This window comes from Cydia strobilella, chromosome 3 (genome assembly GCF_947568885.1).
Source record: "Cydia strobilella chromosome 3, ilCydStro3.1, whole genome shotgun sequence".
Classification (NCBI taxonomy): Eukaryota; Metazoa; Arthropoda; class Insecta; order Lepidoptera; family Tortricidae; genus Cydia; species Cydia strobilella.
In genome coordinates this window covers 11,607,229-11,632,864 of record NC_086043.1, presented here as the reverse complement: position 1 = coordinate 11,632,864, position 25,636 = coordinate 11,607,229, and the positions used below count along the sequence as shown (strand labels likewise).

At 38.2% G+C, this 25,636-nt stretch overlaps 1 protein-coding gene across 2 annotated transcripts in view; it reads right to left on the bottom strand.

The window, feature by feature from the left end:
- LOC134755900 (delta and Notch-like epidermal growth factor-related receptor) overlaps positions 1-25,636 on the bottom strand; it is a 49,796-nt gene that overhangs the window by 13,032 nt on the left and 11,128 nt on the right. The window contains exons 2-6 of one of the 2 annotated variants that reach the window (XM_063692568.1): positions 19,948-20,134; positions 13,197-13,369; positions 11,361-11,479; positions 7,054-7,207; positions 1,411-1,665 (exon numbers count right to left, since the gene is read on the bottom strand). In XM_063692568.1, coding sequence (XP_063548638.1) covers positions 1,411-1,665; positions 7,054-7,207; positions 11,361-11,479; positions 13,197-13,369; positions 19,948-20,134 — 888 coding nt within the window. Of the gene's footprint in view, positions 1-1,410; positions 1,666-7,053; positions 7,208-11,360; positions 11,480-13,196; positions 13,370-19,947; positions 20,139-25,636 lie in introns of both variants that reach the window. The other variant, XM_063692567.1, reaches the window with a different exon arrangement.

Sequence of the window (25,636 nt, the reverse complement as noted above, 5' to 3'; positions counted from 1 at the left end):
ATAGGATGCAAGCTATCCCCCATGCTGAGCTGAGGCGCTCGACTGACTAAAAATCCCCTCATGGGCTCCACGACCATAAGTAGTTTGAGCAAATGTTCAAACGCCGAAAACAAAAACGAGAAGCGAGTTAGTTAGCGATCAGCGTATTTATCTACGCGACCGAATGTTTTTTTTCTTCTCGCAAGAAGAGTAAATATTTATATACGGATCATTTTTATCTACACGAGATGGGTTTCTATGTCTACAAGCCCTGGTGGCGTAGCGGTAAGAGCGTGCGACTTGCAATCCGGTGGTCGCGGGTTCAAACCCCGGCTCGTACCGCTGAGTTTTTCGAAATTTATGTACGAAATATCATTAGATATTTACCAACTAGTCTCTTTTCGGTGAAGGAAAACATCGTGAGGAAACCGGACTAATCCCAATAAGGCCTAGTTTACCCTCTGGGTTGGAACTTGGAAGGTCAGATGGCAGTCGCTTTCGTAAAAACTAGTGCCCACGCCAATTCCTGGGATTAGTTACCAAGCAGACCCCAGGCTTCCATGAGCCGTGGCAAAATGCTGGGACAACGCGAGGAAGATGGTGATGGTCTCTATATCTACACGTATTGGTAAAAAAATATACGATGACCAGTCGCTTTCTACTTTCTACACAGCTGCATATAGAAGACGGGCTTTACTTTAAGTTTACAGTCAGCTCATCGTCTAAGTACCTACTTTTTAGGGTTCCGTACCCAAAGGGTAAAAACGGGACCCTATTACTAAGATTCCGCTGTCCGTCTGTCTGTCACCAGGCTGTATCTCATGAACCGTGATAGCTAGACAGTTGAAATTTTCACAGATGACGTATTTCTGCTGCCGCTATAACAACAAATACTAAAAACAGAATAATATAAATATTTAAATGGGGCTCCCATACAACAAACGTGATCTTTTTGCTGTTTTTTTCCGTAATGGTACGGAACCCTTAGTGCACGAGTCCGACTCGCACTTGGCCGGTTTTTTTTACCTTTCTACCACCTACTTAATTCATTTGATCACGTTTTCCAGCCATATCATCAATTTCCAATTCCATTAGTTACGATCAAAAATTCTCCTACCTTTTAGAAATAAAAGCATAGAAGCATTATGGTACAGAGAAAGGCGACAACGATAGGTGCATTTGAATGCTGACTGATTATTCTAGACCTTTATTTTTGTCTAAGTGTACCTTTACGAAGCGACTGGGAAAGCGCTATAAAAAAGAGGAAAAAGTCTCTACCAGATGAAAAGTCTCTGGTAAAGAATTATAAAGCAACTAACTCGTGCCTCTCGGTGTCGATGTGTGTACCTCCGTCTGCTCTATGCAAATGCCGCTGACGCTGTTTGCGCAAGCGAAAAAACTAAAAAAGAAAAGTTACTGTTAAATAATTACCTGGCAAGCAGAAACATCGGTACTCGTGCCCCTCAGTATCAATGTCTGTCTGCTCTATGCAGATGCCGTTGACGCAGGGTTTGTCAGCGCAGGCGCCGCCCACCGTGGGCAGCTCGCAGTGCGCGCCCGTCCAGCCGTCCGCGCATGCGCAGTGGAAAGTCGTCGACCCATTCATCGCCAGGCTCATGCACGACCCTCCGTTCAGACAAGGCTCCGAGTAGCACGGATCCTTTTCGCACTTTCTACCTGTAAAACCTACGTAAAAACGAAACGTTTAGAGCGAATGCATAAAACATTTCCTAAAAGGCTTCAATGTTTGTGAATGCTTTCCTTACTTTACTTTCCCTTCATCTCACCTTTGAGATCACACACTGAAGCTTTATTTCTTTAGGTTAAATTATAGGTATATTAAAAGGAGTAGTCAGAAAAAAAACTATAGTGGCAGACACTGGCCGTTATTTATTTAGTAATAAAATAAATCATAAGCGATATATGTTTATGAATACAGACTAGCGCTATAAATTGTGGCGATAATACTGGAACGTTAGGCATGTCAATATCTTTTAGAATTAATGGTTTAGCAAGCATTGGAAGTCCGTCCAGCGTGACAGTTGTGTGTAATGGAGCGCTAAATCGGCATCAAATTTGGGAATTTCTTCTTGGGAATTATATTCCGTAAAAACCAAACTAATTAAGTGTTTCCTAATTATTAATATAAAGAAAGAACTAGGAAGCAGCCACCAGCAGCAGAGGCCTCTGCCAACACGAGGACCCGCAGCCATCGGTAAGCCAAAGCCAAGTTAGTTTCCTTTGGGTTAGTATAGCACACAAACAATACAGTCCACTTTGCTTTATGCCACAGGTAGTTCCAATAAAAACCAATAGTAGTCGAATTAAGTAGTTACTTATCATTAAAATATGTTTGTAAGCATCAAACTAAAGCTTGTAACATAACAGAACTTAGTATAATTTATTAGGTAGGTAGGTATGGTAATATTGCAATCATACGAAATATCTACTCTTAAGTTTCTTAACTAAATTACAACTGAGTCAACGTATAACAAAATTCAAGCTCGAATAACATTTTGCATGGATTTAACCAAGTTTACTTAATAAAATTAGTATTCCAAGCTAATCGATGCAAATTTAAACTACTTATACTTACCTCCTTAACCGTTAATAGATTAAGAGTCCCCCAGCAAGATCGGCCGAATTTCACCTTCCCTTACAAACTGAGTTTCGTTCTCATTTTAAAACTACGTGTTGGATTGTAATGAAACTTTGCAAATGAGGTATATCTAGTCCTGTAATTAGTTTATATAGCTCCAGTTTATAAAACAAACGAAATAGAGCAAAAACAAGTTTTGTATGAAAAACTTAAATTCGATGTTTTTTTTAACTATGGTATCTGAAGCTACATAAACTTCAGAGCAATCTAGTTAGTCGTTTTAAAAACAGAGCGTAACTACGTTTGTATGGAGAACCGAGCTCGCAGGGGACTCTTAACACTATATTAACTTATTATTCTTAGTCACTATACGACGTACGGGATAATCTTATGAAGTTCTTTGTCACGCTGCTAAATAAATATTGTTAGCCCAAAACCCGCTATACAACTATAAATAAATCTTCCTTCAAGCTGCCTAGTTGAGTAAAAGCGTCGTGCAAACAAGATATATGCATGCATGCATGGGGCATGGTACGGAAAAGTGTATCAAGAGTGCACCACCGTTCTAACAAAGCTAAAAGCTTAAGCTCTTGACAAACTTTACTCATCCATTCCATTTACGAAAATAAATATAGGCGAAGCCCATATCAGGTCCAGCATTTAGCTAGCCAATATGAACAAGTATTAACATTTTATCCAGATAACTTATTCAACCCAATTGGCTGAATGATTACGTAATAACACGCTCCGTATTCAGGGCAGCAGATTGCGTCACAACGATGCTTAATTGACTGCGTAACAAAAAATATTCCTCAGTCGAAATAATACAATGAATAAATTTTCGCCATCGCACCACTGAATATGAAAGGAATAAATTATTTCAACTGGGATTCTTTATCCTGAGCCTAAACATAAAATATAAACTTTTACCTCCAACATAAATTAGAATGAAGTTGTCCGAAAAATAAATGGCTCGAGGAAAATGGTAAAATCCAGGCAATAATTCATGAAGGAAACACGGACTCGGTATGTTAGATATTTTCAGTTTCACGTTATGACGTCATGGGTTCACGCAACATCTGTATATGATCACAAAGGCGTGTAAACCCGTTCATTTCGATACTTTTTTATGACGGGGACCAGTTATGTAAAGGTCACCTCAATGAATCTAATGTTTTTAAGATAATTTGATATCTTTATCTGTAAAGCCAAAGCCAATAGAGAGTATGATAATCTTGCCTACGACGAAACAAAACATTACTTAGGTTACCATCAAGGATTCATCAACTATAGTACAACCGGATTAAGTCTCACCTCGAAATCCTTCCAAAGATATGAAATTTGGTATGTATGTTAATTAAAGGTCTCTTTTTCATGTCCACACTATTTCACATTTGGGGACCTCGAGGAATCGCAGCCATCTTGGAAAATGTGTACCATCCTGGAGAAATTTGCGTTTTACTCTAAATATACGTTCTCTATGAAAATATGGTGTAAGGCAACATTAAAGCTTATTAAATTCTACATAAATAAGTCCTAGATAACTTTGCGGAAAAAATACATCTTGTAATAGAAAATAATAGCTGAAACCAGATTTAGCGCTTATGGTGTTGTATAACTTTTTAGTGTGGAATTTAATAAGCTTTCGTTTCGCCATACACAGTATTCACATTAAACCCAGATATTCCGAGAAAAAAAGAAAAACCAAAAAAGACATACTTTTCAAGATGGCGTTTGATCCCCGTGGTCCCCGAAGCTCCAATTTTATGACACGCAAACAGGGATCCCTGAAATTGTAGGTGTCAAATTTCATTACTCTCACTATTGTTTAAACCCCATTTAAGACCTAAAATCTGTTTTTATAGTCACATTTTGAAGTTTTACACATTTTTCCTCCATTTATTTTAGTAAATTTGTATTGCATAGCACTCGTGTACCAGTTATGGATCTACTCATGTCTATTTTATTAAAATCCACTCAATAGTTTAGGCGCTAGAAGTAAAAATATGATTTACTATTCGGCGTCCTCTCAAGGCAGCTGTATTGATTTTTCTTTAATAAAACAGGTGTAAACAGGTTGTGAAGGGCAAGAGGAATCTACCAATATGTCGTCTTAAAAAATCCGTCCAGTATCCTAAGCTACAGGGTGTACTGATTTTCAGTATTTAAACCCACATCCCTACTTTCTGTTTAAGTCGCAGTCGAGTAAAATGTTGATATTGGAGTAGAACGTGTACAAATGTATAGACAAAAGTGGAATTCATATTCCTCCAAGTTTCATATTAAGAGAATATCCCCTGAAAGGGTATAAGCTCTAAATCTGGTTTCAGCTATTATTTTCTATTACAAGATGTATTTTTTCCGCAAAGTTATCTAGGACTTATTTATGTAGAATTTAATAAGCTTTAATGTTGCCTTACACCATATTTTCATAGAGAACGTATATTTAGAGTAAAACGCAAATTTCTCCAGGATGGTACACATTTTCCAAGATGGCTGCGATTCCTCGAGGTCCCCAAATGTGAAATAGTGTGGACATGAAAAAGAGACCTTTAATTAACATACATACCAAATTTCATAACTTTGGAAGGATTTCGAGGTGAGACTTAATCCGATTGTACTACTAGTAATTAGTACGTATTAGGTATTCATTTCTTTGCATTTTCGTTGCATTTTTAAAACAAAATGCAACGTTACAGGACTAGCCTAAGTCATTATACATTTCTTATGTTTAGGTTCGATTATAAATAATAATCCCCGAGAGTCGGTCAGGCCCCTCCCTCCGGCTTGCCTTCATTGGCCGGCTGGAGTGAACACTGAGCAGGGGCCGCAGGACTCACCTCTGGCTTGCCTTTACCGGCCGTCCAGAGTGAGGTGTCAGAGCTATATAAGCTCGCAGGGTGGAAGTGAAATATGCATAAGACGTGAGTTGGCACAGTGGCTGTTGGTCCAGCCACTGGGTAGAAAGCGGTGCACACCTCTCTACACCCTGAGCCACTCACGCGATGTTATCCCCTTGTCGCTCCGTGCGAGCGGCCGTTTTCGGGGACCCATATTGTGATTTGGCGAGTCACCACCTGTCCATTCTTTTTTCGTGTTTTTAAACATAGATTGGGGCAGGTGCCATAGTATTTCCATAGACCCGGTAACCAGTACACTAACATCTCAACACAATAGCCTAGTTTCTTTTGTTTCTTATCATTGCAATAGTCCTACACTAACCGGGGCTTGTCCTTGGGTGCACTACTATAGTGCATACAGGAATAATCGTCGGTGGGTGTCACATCACCTTTTAGAGTAAATTGTCTTTTTACAAGGGGCCTCTGTGTGTTGGCTTCGGCCCCACGCACGCCTTCCAATGTCCGGGACCCCATGGTCCCGAGATTATGTAAAGGACGAACATAAAAACAATAACAATAAATGTATGTAACTGTGGGGCAATTCAGTCGACATTGAAAAAGCGTTCATTCGGCAGAAAAAGTGTATTCGTGCTATAGCCAACGCTTGGATCACGGACAGTTGTAAACCACTGTTTAAGCAATTTAGTGTTTTGCCTTTGCCTTGCATGTACATCAAAAAAGCATGTCTATTTGTGAAATTTTTTTAAAAAGAGATTTGATGTATTTGCCGGAAATCGGAGAGCGCAATACAAGGATTTATTGTATCAACCTCCTTCACATTCTATTGTATTGTATACCACAGAAATGCATACAATATGTGTATAGTTATATTCAACAGTCTTCCTGATGAACTAAAGCAAATCGATAGTAACCAATTTAGCAATAAGATTACAAAATGGCTGTCTGAAAATTGCTTTTATAGTGTGAGGGAATTTTTAGAGCACAATATTTTTTTAAAGCAATTAGAATGATAATTTAAGTAGCATAAATTATGTATATATCTTGACATCTTATCATTAAATTATTTTCCCAATGACTTTTAAATAAATTAAACACGACATCCATTTTGTAATTTGACTTTTTATATAAAAAGTTTAACATCGATATTAGTTTTATTTATTCATGGACATTTTATTATTTAATATTCAAATTGTTACCAACTTATTATTAGTTTTTTTAACAGGAATTTACCCACTGTTTTCATTTCTGTCGTAATATTTTCCATATTGTACTTTTATTTTATGTTAAATTTATTAAATTGTCAATTATTTGCATGTCGTGTCCTCGACTGAATACTGATACATGTAAACCTTTGCTGTTGTCATCTTATACACGTATTCTGGCAAATAAAGAAATTCTATTTTATTCTGTTCTATGAACTAAGTACATAAAGATCATGTCAAAAATACATTAAATCATTTCAATAATAAGGTCAATAACTCGCATATTTTAAACAATCCCTCTCAATAAGCATCCAGCCGTCCGCAGTCAATACTCGGATTAAGTCACATCTCACGCGCTAACGAGATAAGTATCATCACAATTTGCATAGGTAATATTCCTCATATTCCTTACCGTAGGGACAAAGGCAGTGGTAGTTCGCCTCGTTGAGAGGCTGCGTGAGGTCGACACATATGCCATTATTCAGGCAAGGTGATGGATTGCAGACGTCGCGCTCCTCGCAGTGTGGGCCCAGTTGGCCGGCGCAGCACTGGCACTCGTAGCCTTCCTACAAGCACATCAATAACGCTGTCGGCTTCTATTACCACTAACGACGCGTCACACGCCGGTTGAGGTCAAACGCATGATAGCCTTTTTCTACCGACTACACAATACCTACTGCACATATCGTACCACATTATGGGAGCAACCTAACATTTAACTTGCTTTTTATTTACAAAGCTTTCACTAAAATATTGTAATAAACTTAGTACATTTACAGTTTAATTACAAAAATAGCGCTAATTACGACACATTGACGTTACGCGTCTTGAAGGGTATAAATTCCATACTGTGTAACTTACAGAAAAAGTTTGAACCATCAACAATGGGGATTACCAAAAAAATCCATAAGTCGAATAAGGACATTTAGTTAGGTTAAGGTGACCTAACAAAATGATTTAATACGTAATGATAATCACGAGGAAAATCAAGAAAAACAAAGCAATGTTTAAAGTGGTTTTGATTAAACCGAGATACTATAAATTTAGCGCATGAGTTACTTGAACGAATCATTATAATTGTTTCATAAAAACATATGACTGGCGGGTCACTGGCCTAACTACCGGGGGAAATGTACGCAATTAGGTAGGTACCTACGACATTGCTGGCACATATGTGCTCGCGCAAAAAAGCTAGCAAACGCGCAAAACCAATACGTTTTCTATATTATTTTGTTACGCCAAATGCACATCGCATAATACGCCCTTTCTTGTTCAAATCCCAAGGGAAAACCGACACAAACCGCGCATAAAGCTCTACAATTTGAATAGGGCCCTCTTTGGTCAACGTATACTAGAGAAAACTTTTATCTGTGGCGACAGTACCATATCGCATTAAGAAAGTAGATACGGATCTAATATATAAGTAATACGGTTTAAAACCGCTATTTGTTTTCTAAATCTGAATTGTCACGTGTTTCTGATGCAAATTATTTTATGGTATGAACATTCCTATTCTGCTTACAAAATAGCGCATTAACCTTTTCGACGCCGTGTCAAACACAGAAGCTGTCATCCAGACGCCACGTCACCAAAGTGTCAAAACTGAAATTGAACTTTATGCATATGCATGTAGGTCTATGCTGCTCTGTGGTCTACGACCGATTAATCGGTCTATGGCGTTGAACCTACGGTCATTGGCGTCCAAAAAGTTAATAACGCTCCGGACGTCTATTACCCCTAACGACGATTCACAGTTGCCAGGGGTCGAACGAACGCGTAGTTAGCATTAGTTTAGACTTTTCCGACCTTTAGCAGTCACAGACTTACGAACGTCGCGGTCGGAACTTCTATCTACAAGTATCTACACTTAGGGTCGAATATAGCTGTATTACTATATAGTAGTATATTACATATTTTACTGGTTATTATAAGACGTTGAGATATTAAATTGTTAAGTTTAAATACGTTGCGATTACTTATGTACCTATACCTATCTACTGGAATCTTTAAAATTAATGAGATGACAAGATATATACGGGTTCAACGAAATGGCATTTTGTAATATGATTTTAAATGAATACTTTAGTAAGGGCTCTAATTCGTCTAAAAGTTGATTTAAGTGTATGTTTTGTTACAAAATCAATTTAAACTTCTAAATTTATATATGTTTAATCCTTGCCTTTATAATTTTCTTTTCTCAACAGGAAGTATGGGTCATTTTATTTAAAGTTGGATACAATTTTTTTTCCTTTGGGATTTTTTATATTATTTTTACTAAGAATTACGAGTTCTGTTACTCCTAATAGGAGAAGAAAATGTCACATAATTTCCATACATTTTTCGTTATTACCATCCCGTTAACCTCATACAAGGTATATGAAAAATTTTAACGGAAAAACGGAATGGAAATAAAAATGTTGGGACAATTTTTTTCTCCTACTAATAAGGATCAAAAGAGCTCGCAAATTAGCTCCATGCATGATTTTATTTTATTTTTGTAATCATAATTTATATCGTTTGAACACCGGAAAAAATAAAAATACTTTTGTAAACCTTCACATAATTTTATTAAAAAATATTTAAAATGTTGAAAAATTTGGAGCGCTTGATGTTTTCATAATTTTTGGCGCGAAATCGACAGAGCTGACGTTTGCTACTAATGAAGTAATGACACTTATGTTAACTAATCTGTCGAACGCGTGAAGTCACGTGACATTTCGCGCGTTTCGCTCACTAGCTTTTCGTGGGCATTTTTTTTTAGTTTTTGTTTATTATTTTAAGCAATTAGATGATAATTTAATAACGGAAATGCATTTGTCCGAATAAAAAATATTTCGTTCAAATATAACTTCATGCATGAGGCTAATTCTATATGTAGTTATATAACATACAAATGTCCAAATTAAAAATATAAGTGTATGTAGTGTGCACTGTACAACTTAAAATAAAATGGCCCGTATAATAAATTATAAACATTTAATATAATCACCAGATCTTACACTAAGAACGCTTAGCTCATGACATTTACAATATTTTAATATATTAAACATAAATAAATGCCCTTACCGGGATTCGAACCCAGGACCTCCAGACTTCAGCTTCGTATGCAGGATCACAATTAGCATTACTTGGCATTACCCACAAGACTAGGATGCTGTTAAATGTAACGTCAAACGTTGGTTTAGTATGCAACTGAATGCAAATGACAGGGTACGAGTAGGTACTCGTGAACATAGATTAGTATATGTTATTACTGTAACTCGTGACCTTTGTCATCGTAGCGTGCTAAAACTCCTTATTATTCAATGGTCGCATAATTAAATACTCATGACCTCGTATATACATACATGTACTTAATTTTCTGCTAAGGTCATTAGGGATAAGTGTAGCTGCCATTATTACCTCGAACAGTAATAGAGTATTGACTAATGTTATAAATAACATTTATTTGCTAGTTATAGTTAGGCTTAGGCTTTTTATGATAGGTGTAGTACTGACTGTAGTAGGTATCTATAAACACCTCCGACCTATAGCACAGAACAAGTAATGACATGCGATTAGCATACTTATATGCGACTTGGCTTTGAATGATCTACTTGATAGAAAGTCTTATATTGCATTGCATTCCACCCTGAATGCATAGGTAATATCGTTCGTGCGCAGACTCAAAACGCACGGATGTTTATTCTAAATTCGCAATTGCATCATAAACTTGTACAGTGCGTCTAAATTACGGATGCTTGGGAATCGTGTCTTATCTTCCGAGAAACTACAATTGTACCTGTTACCATAGAGAAATAAGTACCTAAGCGTAGAGTGCTCCATATATGAGTTTTTTACTTAATAATAATAAGCGTAATAATACGGCAATGGTCATTTGCGGCGATACTTGGGATGAATGTTATAAAAAAGCTGAAAAAAGTCTTGCAATTATACTTATCAACTTGGCTAAGATTAAATCTACTATCACTAAACACCTATAAAACTTTATTTGTTTTTCAAAATATAAAATACTTCAGCCGCCGAACAAACAACAAATAAAAATTCACAATTGTGACCTGACCTGACTAACGCCCTGAACTGCAAGTGCACACACCACACAGCAAATAGAAAAAGTTACGTCATACTGTGGTCATACTACATACTAAATATCTTGGTGTAATCAGCGACTCTCGTGGCTGGCACGGACACATTGAGTACATCACTAACAGGATTCGGAAGGTTATTTGGATTTTTAAAATTCTAAAACAATTGCTCGCACTAATTTGCTTATCAAGTTATATACGTAATTACCCTTGGACAATTTATTATGTCTTACTGTATACCAGTCTGGGGCGGTGGCAATAAAAGCAATCGAGGTTGAAAGAGGACAAAAATGCCCAATTAAAGTAATGCTCTCTAAACCACAAGGTTTTTCTACTGAAGAGCTATATGGAAACACAGGTCTACTCGATAAAGCTACGCCGGCTCTAACCCTACACCTCTGACCCGAGAAGATTTAATTCCCTCCTAAATTGTAGGAGACTTTTCAAACATATTGTATACTCGGAATGTCCAACATCATCCAGCACAAAGGTCTCACAGTCAATGTGTCGCTTGTTCCTCTATCAGATGGACTACCTACACGATTACAATGGTTTCCTGAACGAAACTAAATTCCCAAAGCACTATGCTCCGCGGCATTATGCAGCGAATTAGAATACAGCTTAATTAACTTACCATAGATACGTTGGTGTAGCACACGCCTTTCCCGGAGCAATCTTGAGACTCTCCACAGTTATCCGACTTGACAGTAACTTTGAGGCGGACGCACTGTGACCCCCAGTTCTCGGAAACAACTGTAAGCATAAATGTTTATTGCAGCCACACGGCGCGGCGCCTCCTTAATGTAACTTATATCGCTGGAGGACCGACCGCTCGAGAGCGCGGCTTTGCGGCTCTTCACTCAAGTGGAGCGTTCTTTATATCGTAGTGAGCGCTCGTGGAATGTGATTTTTTTTGGCACGGTGTTTGTAATAATTTATAATTAATGTAGGTATTATGAATGTAGTGTAAACCTTTGTTAAATTTACGCGGGCGCTAAATACGAGATAAGACGGCAGAGAGGTACAAGTGTGTCCCAGGCGGCAACATTAACTGTGTCAGCGATGCACGGCGCGTGGCATGCATGCGGCGGGATTCCTCGTATAACTATTGTTCCCGAGGCATAAAAGCGTCATCGTTTTCCCCTTGGTGCCTCGTTTCCGCTCGCCATACACGTATTTACTCCCCTTGTTGTGAAAAGCGAGCATTTTTATGGTATATAACCTTCGCGAATAAACAGGTTATTGAATAAAGGGACTACGTAATAATAGTTGATTGTGTAAGAATTGCTAGTTATTAAACCACAAAAGGAATTTACTCAGCGAAAATGCAGCCCTCGCTGAACTTGCGTTATACCGTAGCGATAACAGTTTGCTACGGCACAAAACGGCTAGCGCTGCGCAACTAACTTTCCGCAAGCTTCAAGTTACGTCATAGTTAAAGTGCCTTATTCGAAAACAGGACCTGCGCTTTTACAAAGGACAAAGTTTAGATAACAAAGAAATTTTAAAAGTGATACAACAAACAAAATACTAAAGCTCCTCAATTCCGTAATCTTGTCAGGTGTGGTGCCAGTAACAAAGAGTCTACCTGCTTACTTTGTCATGCCACGTATCCGACGGCATCACTTCAGGCAGAAATAAACCGAAATAGCCGATTTGACTTGGCTAAGCGCCTTAACTAATGACGTCCACGTATACGTCCCCGGACTCGCAAGGGCTGAAACTAACAACCACTCACAAGCATTCAGTTTTCACTATTCGGCTCGTTGTTTATAGATGTTTTTTATTTAGAAATGGTCGCGTACTGTGCGGTTTAAGAGGAATTTCCAACCGCGGACGCTTCGGCTGTGGAATGAGCTCCCTGCCGAGGTTTTCTCGAGAGGCTACAGTATGGGGTTCTTCAAAAAAGGAGTGTACAGGTTTTTAAAGGGTCGGCAACGCGCATGTAATAGCTCTGGTGTTGCAGACGTCCATAGGCTACGGTGACTGCTTACCATCAGGCGGGTCGTATGCTTGTTTGCCACCGACGTGGTATTAAAAAAAGATAGCCCCATCTTTTGTTACAAAATCGATTTATCATTTGCTTAACGGGTGAAACTTCCTTTTCCCTGGGATCTTTATGTTTTATTTATACTTTTTTCGTTAGGTAGGGGTTGTTGTTAGTTTAAATGCTGTCAATAAAGTATGTTTCGTGCGCGCTGCTTATTTAGAACTCATTCGACTTTGAACTAAAAATGACATGCACATAAATCTCGAAACACGACGTTTATTACACTGAAGTAACTGCCACTGCCATGTTTATAGGTTATACAAAAGTAATAATAAAACTTGCTGAAAGCAAGCAATATATCACGAAAACGTAAAAATACGTAGGTACCTATTATAAACGTCTTAGCACATTACTTACATCTTATATGAACAAATAGCGGAATATTAAATTAAATTAATACAAACAGTGTCATGTACGTACCTATAAGCAAGTTGACGCCCTCGGTGAGATCCTTGTCGTAGAGCGTGATAAGTTTGGCGCCGCTCTCGTCCAGCGGCGTGATGTCGAGCAGCATGCCTTCAGACACGTCGCAGTGCACGTGCCCCTGCCGCGTCACCTGGTACACGGCCGGCGATGGCAGCGTGCGGTGTACCCTGCACAGTGGAACACATCGGGTATTAAGGGAAACACGTTGAAGAACTTGGACAGTAAAATACACCATACTACAGTAAGCAAAGGTTATCGTGACTACATCGAAAAAAAAAAACTCTTATCCTGATCTGCCAATCAAAAGAAAAATGTGGTAACTATGCATAGGAAGCATACATAGTTACTATAAATTCGATTGTTTCCAACTTTCTCAGTCTCAACTTCTAAGAAAAATTAGAAGTCAAGAAATGATCTAATAATAAGTTTTTTGTAAAAAAAATATTTTTGATAAAAGCTTTAACTAACTGTACTTTTCTTTCAATAGGCAACTAGTACTCATCGAGACAATTCTAAAAACCCCAAACACAATTAGGTTGCGTTGTTTCATCACAGAGTTCCTATGGCCACCTCCTGTCTCCATTATCAGATCAGCACGATGGTACCATAAATACTGCATTGTCATCCAATTTACATATGTATGCAAACTTTCACCTTCATCGGAAACCGGGAAGTGGGTCAAATTTAACTTGCAAGATTTGACCCGTACAAACATACATACATATGTATAGTTACATAGGTACATTGCAAGTTAAATAAAAGCTTGTAAAAATGGCGCATCTGTCGCCTACATACGAAAATCCGTCAGAATTCGGATCTACGAGTATTTACACCCAAGAATCGTAAAACACAGGGACGTTTTATTTGCATAGACACGTGGCAAGCGTCGGTTACAATAAGTAGAGGAAATCCATCTCTCCACTCGTGTTAGAAGTGGTTTTCAAGCCCTGATGCTTTTACAGTCGCTCGGAGCCCACCCTAATGCGGTCTAACCGGAGTTCAAACAGAACTAAGGTACCGCGTGCTCGCTTTCAATTATAATATAACGTCGATATACATAATTAACGACCTCGTTATGCAAAATGAGCTAACTCGAGGTTTTGACGTACTTTCCCTCCAGGGCGCATTCATTTTTTCCACACTGTACATACAGTTTCAACATAGGTACCCGTGTATGGACTAAATAGGTACTCGTACCTTACTTTTGTGACAGTCAATACCAGCAATATGCGTGATATGATATGCGTCCCACTCAAGCACAGGCTTCCCCTTTTGTAGGTAACAGTAGTTTTGGGCCATTGTTAGCCGCCGTTTTAATATGTATATACATATTAAAGGCGCTATATTCCATTGTATTTTTAATCTTTATTTTGAGTATTTTAACCAAAACTAAATTCCATTGGTCTTGGCAAGTTTCATTTGTGGGCGGCTGAAAGCTACTGTCCCCGCTACGCTAGCCCAAAGCGGACAAAGGACTTCACATGCACCTTAAAAAAAATCGGAGATGTATTTAGGTTTCCTCACGATGTTTTCCTTAAGAGAAAATCAACTGCCTAATGTCAAATAATATTTCGTACAATAAGTTCGGAGAAGGGAGAAGCACATTGATACGGGCTGGGATTTAAACTCACGATTTCAGTTTGGAAGTCGCACGTCTTACGTAGTAGAGTAGGTAAAAATAAAAAATAATAATATTGATGCTTTAATTTGTTCTGGGTTACACGAGTGCGTCTCAAAACTTTCGGCGCGATTCGAGAAACGAATTAGAGATTCACTAGATATGAAATAGTAAAGTATGTGACATTTCACGGCAAAAGGTACCTTATGGCGGCTGGCGCTTACGTCGCATAGCGTCGCAAATTATTGCGGTGCTATGCGACGTAAGCGCCATCCAATATTAATTGGAGCGGCGTTAATAATAGCGTATTTAAGCTCCAAACGCCATAAGGTACCTTTACCCGTGGGACGTCACATATCTTGACTATTTCATATCTAGTGAATCTCTAATTCATTTCCATGGTAAATACAAATATAGGATAGAGAACGAGTATGCAAGGCAATGCTTTTCAAATATTTGGCTAACTTACTTTAAGTAGTAAACTATATTTTTTCGAATTTCTGATACAAGTAGCTTTGATCAAAAAAGTTTATTCTAATTGGATTCTGTGATAGTGATAAGTACTCTATGTCGCTTATTGATAGTCGATATTCTTTTAAATTTAATCAAAAATGTAATCAGACTTTACAAACCTATTTTTAAATAATGAAATACTACAACCGAACGATATATTAAATGAAATCCATTTTCACATCACCTATTCGAAAAGGGAACTTTTCTTCCCTGCTAGGAGGGATCAAAGTGGCACTTTTCTGTTCAAGGACATTTTGTTGCCAGTATGAAATATTGACACAAAGACATATGAAATTAGTATGCATATAATCGATTACAATTTCTTTATAATCGATTACGTGCATACAATTTTTCTAACTTAAATAATATTTTGTTGTAATTGTAAACAATAAATGTAATTAGCGTATTTTAAATTAATTAATAGCATATTTTAATTAAGTAAATTAATTAATTAGCGTAATATTTACAAAGAAACGTAAAAAACATTAGTTTAATAATTTAATTTTTATTTTGACATTTTAGGTCTCCTTAAACGCAGCCATACTTGTCTATGCAATTTAAAAAGTTTATATTTAAAAAGTTTTGTACAAATATTTCACAAAGCATAATTATGCGGTTTTGTATTGTATATAAATTTGTAAATACTTAGTTTAAATCAATAACTTTATAATAATAAATATAAGTGATATCAGTCTTCATAGTGTTCTTCCGAAGATTCGGTTCAAAGGGGTAAGAGCTAATTTGTTACCAGAAAAATCTACAAAAATAATGTACCTGATTTTCATTGTAACATTTTAGGTGTTTGCTGCTGTCTTTGAAAATAAATTAGGTACATAATTATGAGCTGTAGGTACTTTTAATTTGTCAGTACAGTCACGTCTGAAAATATCGATACGAACAAAGTGCCAGAAGTATGTACCTATACACTTTTATGGGCCATGCCTGAAAATAAATGATTATTTAATTTAATTTAATTTATACTAAGGTCGTGTATACATATTTTTGGCACTTTGTCCGTATCGATCTTTGCTTAAAATAATAATGTTTTGAAACCTAATATATGTATGTAATTTCCTCATAGGTGATGTGAAAAGCAGTATGTGTCACATGGTAGCAAAATAATTTTCACCTTGGGCGTTAACACTTGAATCACTCACTACGCTCAGGATTCTATGTTAGAATCCCTCGCTACGCTCAGGATTCTATTATAGAATCCTTCGCTTCGTTTAGGATTCAATTGTACGCCCTCGCCGTAAATATGTCATTTTGCTCCATTGTGACACAATCTACTATTTCAGGATTAGGGTAGCAAGCGAGTTTCTTGGCGGCGCGGCGGCGACCCACTCGACGAAAGAGCCAAGAGTGTAGGCGACAAGGCGGCGAAAACAATATTACCCCATGGGAACCCACATCGGGCAGGGCGCGCGAAAGTATCAAATGTGTTTGCCGAAATTTTACACAACTCATAAAATTGACAGTGACATCAATAGCTGCAATAACAGTAGGAGCAAAATACCTGTGTTAAAATATCGCGATGATATTACTAGCGTATGAAAGAAATTAATAAATAAGTAGTATAATTCTCTCGGCCCGTTCTTGCTAAGCGGACCCAAGGCTCCCCAAGTGAGCCGTGGCAAAATGCCAGGACAACATTAGGTTTATATGAACATATTTTTCAATGAACTAGCTGTTGACGTAACTATAGGACCTTGATTTATTTTACTAAAGGCAGACAGAAAAAATATAATTACTTTTTAAACACTTCTGTTTTATTACTTACTAGCTTTTGCCACATGCTCCGAGACAAACGAGAAAAATGGTCAAAAGACATCACAACATGGTACCCAAGAGACGAAAAAAGGGATGATGGAAGACAAAAAATGAGATGGTAAAACGAATTCAGGCAGGTGGCTGGAGCCTTCTGGAGAAGACAGGCTCTGGACAGGGACTCGTGGAGGAATATGGGAGAGGCCTATGCCAAGAGCAACCAGACAAGACGTTTGCGGAGAAAGGCTAGCAGTAAGCAGTAAGCTTTTGCCCGCAACTTCGTCTGCGTGGAGTTAGTAATTTGGGTAGCTTATTTTTTATCCAATTTGCTTTTTATCGATTCACCATACAAACTTCCACCCCCCTTTTCACCCCCTTAAACGATGACTTCTGGGATAAAAACTATATGTCCCCCCGGACTCAAACTATCTCTATACCAAATTTCAACTAAATCGGTTCAGCGGTTTAAGCGTGAAGAGGTAACAGACAGACAGACACACTTTCGTAGTTATAATACTAGCTTTTGCCCGCGACTTCCTCTGCGTGGAATTAGTAATTTGGGTACCTTAATTTTTAAACAAATCTGCTTTTAAATCCATCCTTTTTTTCATCCCCAAATCGGTCCACTATAAATTTCTACTCCATTTTTAACACCCTTGAGGAATAATTTCGGGGATAAAGATTGTGTCCTTCCCCGCAGCTCAAAATATCCCCGAACCAAGTTTCATCTAAATCGGTTCAGCAGTTATTGATTCCCCATACTAATTTCCACCTCCATTTTCACCCCCTTGAGGGGTCTGCCGTTGAATTACTTGTGCTTATTAGTCCATTAGTTGTCCGGATTACCCGTGGGTTCAGCAAAGCATTGAGGCATCTCGATTTTTCGGGTCACCGCCTAACCCCTTCAAGATTAATCAATCATGTAATTATGATGCGTGATGAAGTAAGTTCACTCTGACCTTCTCTTGACTCACAGTAAGTTAGTTACTTTGATGATATTTATTAAGCCTCATTAATCTAGCAAAGTATATTAGATGCTGACATATCTTCGTAGCGGTCATATTCATATTATTAAACATTCTCTTCTAAATTCTTGTTTTTTACATCGGGTTTGGATTGGATCCCACCGAGGGATCAAATCCTCTTTGTTCCACGCCATTGGATATTCCACAGCGGAACAACATTACAGCTGAATTGAATATTTTTAAATCGGATAACTATCCTCTAGTGTTTAGGTTTACCACGAATATTTTGTTTAAGTTGTAATTCGAGATAAGGGTTGTTTCACGTAAAAAGTAGCCAAGAACTGCGCAGAACTATTCGAGTTTTCAAATTGATAAAACTTTGAAGCCCCGCGAACCTCATGTTAGGTTAGGCCGTAAAACGTAAACGTAAACGTTTGAGATTTTGAATACAGTATAGGCTACGTATTGTTTTACATTCAGGCCAATTCAAACGTACACTGACATTAGAATGGCATATTATACATGATGCCATTCAGTTATCGATATAGTTCGCTCCTACCTACTGTATTGGAGCGAGCGAGACCCGTAATAATGATAACTAATAACATCATTCAGATATCATTCTGATGTCAGTGTACGTTTGAATCGGCCTGATTTTACCAGAAGGACACACATGTTTTTAGAATAAATTATAAGTACTTAAACAGTTCTTGTTAGATATCTTAAAACAATACCTGGAATATAAATAATTCTTAATATATTAGAACTATGCGTCGTTGATCCGTTCTGGTCACCATCAGCAGTTCCATTTCATTAAATGTCACTTTTTAGGGTTCCGTACCCAACGGGTAAAAACGGGACCCTATTACTAAGACTCCGCTGTCTGTCTGTCTATCTGTCTGTCCGTCCGTCTGTCACGTGGACCACCTACCTACCGATAACATGGACCGCAATACCGGGGGTTGTGGTTTTTTAATGTGGTTTTTTTTCTACTTGGACCGGCCGGTAAAGGCAAGCCCCCTGGCTCCTAAAGGAGTAACAGGCTGGCCGACGGTGACTTGAGTCTGTCCCCCTACGCCTAGCACAGAGCACTAGGAGTAGTAGAGCCCGCCGCCCCTCCTCGTCGCACGCACCAAGTCCTTCCGGTTCCGCACACTTTCCGTACTCCATGACGCCATAAATGGAGGTCAATTGGGATAGTGTTGGAACCCGAGCTGACGGGAAGTGGCGTAATACCCCGTGTGCTGGTTCGCTTCTTGGATGTCTTTCCCCCCAAGCCTGCCCGGTATGGGTGGCCCTATCCGGTATAGCCTCGGAGATCAGCAGGATACTAAAGGCAAACCCACCAATTCAATCTTCAAGTCGCATCTGAGGTGTCCTCTGCTTAGTCAGAGGAGCCCAGAGCAACACTTTCTCGGCCTCTACGGCCGTTTTCCTTCCCCCGTGTCGAGTTATTAGCAGCACCGGAAAGTGATCCCCCGTGAGAGTTCTCCTACCGTTGCCCCCAGGATACACCAACCAGGACCCTACCCTTTCTTGCGGATCCACGAGAATTCAAAGAAATTGGCAGGGCCCTGACGCTCGTGGAGGTTGCTTGACCTAGCACCCCGTCGCTGTTCTAACCTAACCTAACCCATATGTTTATAGAAAAGTAAGTTTAAGTTAGGTTAGAATTGCAACCCCCCTTCAGAAATAAACTCTTTTAACCACAGCGCGGCCGAATTTATCACATCGCCCGGCTAAGGAAGGAAGGTAAGGAAGTATAAATTTATCACTTTGCCCGACGCTCTTGGGCATTTATTCATAATGACCGGTCATTATTTATACTGCCCGGTTAATCAAGTTGCCCGTAACTTACTTAATTCGGACCATAGCTATTTACCTCTGTCCATCTGCTTGCGTAGCGTTCGCATCATGGCTAGTATTCTTAGCGTCAGGGTGGGTAAAGCTGTCGAGCAGCGACGAGTCGGCGATGCGCACAATCAGGATGTCTCCGCTCTGGATATCGGCCGAGCCCTCCCAAGACGCGACGACCGGAGGACACTCCTCTCCGCCCACGCAATCCTCTGCTATCTATGCAACAAATAGATTCAACGATTATCATCCCGTTTTATTATCGTCGTCCTATTATTATGTTCTTCAGTAGGAACAAGAAGAATTTTCACTCATACATATTACCTCGCTTTCACAACTGTTTAAGCTGTGTAAGGCGCCAAGGCAGGTAAGGATTTATTCCTTTTCTTGGCAACGTACCTTAAAATATACATTTAATTTTGTTACTCTCTATTTGTTTGTATTTTTATTTTGTATCGTATTTAAGACAAATCCTTTATAATTTCAGGATTTTCTACACAGCACAAGAACTTGGCACCCATTTAGATCTCAATTATTTAGTCGGCGAGTTAACTACGACACATATTCTTAATATTGAACTTGGCTCTCAATTTACATTTATGTTTTTGTTGGTATCATTACTTTTTTTACAAAATTTACTTTAGTATTCATCATGAAAGCAGTTTTGCCCAGGCTGAAAAGGAGACCCTCGCTAACGCGCGGTCAATTGTTAATAAAATTCAGTTTTTATATTTTTTCCTTTGTATACGCCTAATAGTCTACCTTCATGCCAAATATCAAGTTTCTAAGTCATCTGCAAATGGGTTAGGTTTTTGGTTTATAAGTCTTAATTAATCTAATATTATCAATATATGATTTTTTTCCATCAAGTAATCAATAATTTAGTTTTCCGATTTTTTCCTCTATATACAAATAGTCTACCTTGATGCAAAATATTAAGTTTCTAGGTCATCTGGAAGTGGGTTAGGTTTAGGATAAGTCTTAATTAATCTCATAATTATCAATAACTGTTTTTTTAAATCAAATTTTCAATAATTTTCTGTTTTTAAATTGTTTCCCCTATGTACCTACACCTAATAGTCTACCTTGGTGCCAAATATCAAGTTTCTAGGTCATCTGGACACTTACAGACAGAACCCACTGGTTAGGTTTTAATCTATAAGTCTAAATTAATCTAATAATTATCAATATATGATTTTTTTCCATCGAATTTTCAATAATTTTAAGTTTTCTGATTTTTTCCACCTAATATTAATAAGGTTTTTGATTTATAAGTTAGTCAGTCACAAAAATGCCGCTTTATAACGTTAATTTATCAATAACTGTTTGAGCTACGTTTATGAAATTTTGTATTTAGACAAGCTAAGGGGCTTGAATAAATATGCCAAAGTTCATGTGTGTAGGTTAAATAGGTTTCAATGTGTGAAGGGGTCAAAAGTAGCTCGAAATGGTTACCAGTGATCGGTATAGGCAGAGTATCAATACCTAAACTTGGTAGAACAAAGTCATAAAGTGGAGACTGCCTTGAGATAAAAAAAAATCCGGGAGTATAGTCCCGGAAACGTACTAAGTAAATAATATTGTTATAAATACTGTAAAAAACAACTAACTTTGTTCTATCAAGAGTATCAAGTTTAGGTATTTATACTCTGCCTATTCCGATTACAGTAACAGCAGGTCGAGGTTGGCTAAACACAGCCAAAGACAGGAAAAAGTGGTATACCTTGGAGGAGGCTTTTACCCGAAGGGGGTCCATTTAAGAACAGTTTCAAAACGAAAGAAAAAAATCAAGAATAATGTATACATTTTTAATTCTAGTTATAACTAATTATTCTGTTAAATTCATTTAATTAATGGTAAACTAACTATTTAAGTGCAGATACAGATATACAATCAATAATTATAAATGTTAAAAAATAATACGAATAAGTTACATTGAATGTTACATAAAAATAATCTACTCCATATTGTAAATTAATTATTGTAATATTACTTTTTTGCATGGAAAAATAAAGCATTATTATTATTATTATTTTATTCCAATTACTGATACACACGGTTGCTGCGTTGCCAGTTTCTTTTTCTTTGAACTTGGCTGGACACGCTACCGCGTGTCTAGATAGACTGTCATGTCACCTGACAAATTGTATAAAACATGTTCATATAAGCGGGTTTTATTATAATGCGATGCCACTCTTATTAAAACAGAACTCTGATAAAAAAATACTTATTAGAAAAACATGTCAATAACAATAATAATAATAAGCCCGCAGGGCAGCTTGCGGCGAGCTGTTGGGGAGTGACGACCCCACGGACCCGAGTGCTCCAGAGAGTCGGTCAGGGTCTCCGTCTCCGGCGTGTCTTCGTCGGTCGGAGTGGACCCCAAGGGGACACGCAGGACTCTCAGCTCTGGCTTGCCTTCATTGGCCGTCCAAAGGGGAGTCGTAAGAGCTATATGCTCCAGGGGTGGAAGTGAAAGATGCATAAGACGCGAGTTGGCACAGTGGCTATTAACAGTCACTGGGTAGAAAGCGGCGCACACCTCTCGACACCCCTGAGCCGCTCACACCGGTGTTGCTCCTGGTCGTCTTCACGACGGCAGTTTCAGGGGCCCATCTAGTCAGCGGCAAGTCACCACCTGCCTCGATAATGTGTTTTAACATTGTTATGGCAGGTATCCGGACTTCTTTACAATAGCCCAGTCTCATTGTCCACCCAAACTTCAATCCATAGACCGGTATACTGTTCACTTTTTCTACAATAGTCCCAATGCCTGCTGCGACCGGTTCATGGGTGTCTATTGTTGCACACGTGTAGGATCTATATCCCCACGCAATCCTATCAAAAGACCGGGATTTATAGGCCCGTGAAATCCGAGGAGATACAAATAATAATAATAATTAAGCCGTTTATACCAATAGATTACATTATTAAAATTCCATGCATCGATATATTTACTACACTAAAAACATAACATAAATGATTATTTATATTTAGTTAACAAGTTAGCATCAATTTTACCATTTGTATTTATAGCATTATAAATTAAATAAATTAATTTATATATGGTGATAATTTTAAATTCTAGCATTGGTTTTATTATAATAATTTTCTTAAATCTACAACTATCTATTGGGCTGTCCATTTTCGGACATAGGCCTCCTCCCTCCTGTTCCATTCGTTTCTGTCGGTGGCTACTCGGGCTCGGGACCAGGTGATGCCCGCCTCGGCAACGATGTCATCTCGCCAGCGTCGCCGCGGGCGGTACGCGTGCCGCGTAGAGCCGCGCGGGTACCAGTGCAGGATTTTCTCGCTCCATCGTCTATCATTAGTGCGAGCCGTGTGTCCAGCCCATCGCCATTTTAATTTGCAAGCCATTTCCGCTGCATCTATTATATTTGTGCGACGGCGGATATCTGTACAGCGTACTCTATCTGTTAGCCTGATATTTAACATACTCCTTTCGGCTGATCTTTGAAACACTTTGAGTTTTTGGACAAGTTCTTTAGTTAATGGCCAAGTTTGGCATCCATATAATAGGGTAGGCGTTACTACGGAGTCCATAACTTTTTTCTTTAATTTGATGTTTAATTTCGACTTAAATATGTGTTTGTGCGACCAGTACGCCTGCCAGGCTTTTTTAATTCGTCTCTCGACTTCTTGAACCGGGTCGCGATCCTTGACAGTTATATTTTGACCAAGGTGTAATAAATATGTAATCTTTTACGTATTCTATATTTTTGGATGATATTGTCGTAGAAATAGCATCGCCGTTGGTCATAATACATGTCTTTTCCGGGTTCATTTCTAAACCACACTTTTCACTTTCAATTTGTAAGGTTTTCAACATGTATACGAGCTCGTCGTGGTTTTCTGTCATCAAAACTATATCATCTGCGAAACGTAGGTGATGAAGCCGTTCTCCATTTACGGAAATACCACAGTTTTGCCAGTCCAGTCTTCGAAATATGTATTCTAGTAGAGCCGTAAATAAGTTGGGCGAGATTGGGTCTCCCTGTCTTACGCCACGTTTATTTTCAAAATATTCTAATTTTCTTTCTAATTTAATTAGAGACATAATTAGAAACATGTCAATATGTATGTACGGTTAAGATTGTTATCATCCGTTTCGTGACAACCGCTAATCTTTACCTAAGTACTTCCCAAGACCACACAAAATATTAACTTCTACCGAAAAATGGCCAGTATCAAGAACCCCGAGTCATTCAGACTACATTTGACTTCATACTCGTACCGCCTCATGTGTCTCGCACAGAGACCGCACACACGAGTGACAAAGTCACACACATTAATTATCACGAGAGCCTTTGTGGGAGCGTAGAGTGAAATGACTGCTTTATTTGCTTAAAAACATTTAGGGATGCATGATGCATCAAAGAGATTTATTTATACGGTGGTTATTTTGTACTGGCATGGTTCCCTTTTCAGCAAAGTAATGATTTTTTTGCTTTAAAAGCTACACAGTGGTCAAGGATGGTCCATGACAAGCCATCGCCATTGTGTACAGGGGGTATACACTGGCGAACGGCTGGCCATCAGTTGACTATCGTAGCATAGAGAAATATAAGTAAAGAAAGGATGGTAACTCCATACATCAGTTTTCGCGCCTTATTTCGTAGTCGACATCAAGTAGCGGAACACTCAGTACTGCTACTCGACACTAGACGTCGAATGTGTCGCGACTGACGAACAGTGTATTGCTCTACAATTTTATTTGTGTGTTTATCACAAATATTTGTTCCTGAGTTATGGATGTTTTCTATGTATATAAGTATATACACCTACACATATATATATATAGTCGTCTAGTGCCCACAACACAATCATTATTGAGCTTACTACCCATAGTAACTACTACTAGGTCGATCTGAGTAAAATTGTCCTATAATATTTGTTTGTTTTCTCATTATGTATATAACTCGCTAGCAAGGATGTTGCGGATGCTGATTTTACTAAATACATTCTCCTTTCGATCAAAAACAGAATTACTCAAATGGGACAACGGGTCTCGGAGTAATCGGTGAACGTCCATAAAAAAATAACCACAAGCCACAACCAAATAGGTTTGACAACATATTTTACTTTCGCCATCGAAGCGCAAGATAAAAATTTAAGAGTTAGTAGTTAGGTTAAGTATACCCACAAAGATTGTTATACATCACCTATTCGGAAAAGGGCTTTTTCTACCCCGTTAGGAGGGATCAAAGTGGCACTTTTCCTCCCTGCCAGGAGGAATCAGTGGCACTTTTCTGATACCTAGTTTTTGACACTATTTTTATTTTATTTTTGCATACAATTTTTTATCTTAAATAATATTTTGTAACAATAATTTCCCCATAGTAACCTTATTTATGTGAAAATGATAACATACTGCATGTGTAACTTCGTAAAAAAATTGTTTCCATCTCGGGCGTTAACACTTGAATCCCTCACTACGCTTAAGATTATATTTCGGAATCCTTCGCTTCGTTTCATGATTCAAGTACGCCTTCGCCGTAAATATGTCATTTTGCTCCCTTGTGACACAATCTACTATTTCTCTGGACGGATAATTATAAGTATTTTTTGGTAATATAATAAATTTCCAAGAGATATCTACCACTCGAATCTTTCTGAGGGCTAATAAATCTTTTTGAGGTCAAAATGTTTACATACATACATTATTATTATTATTTATTTAAACATACACGTATATA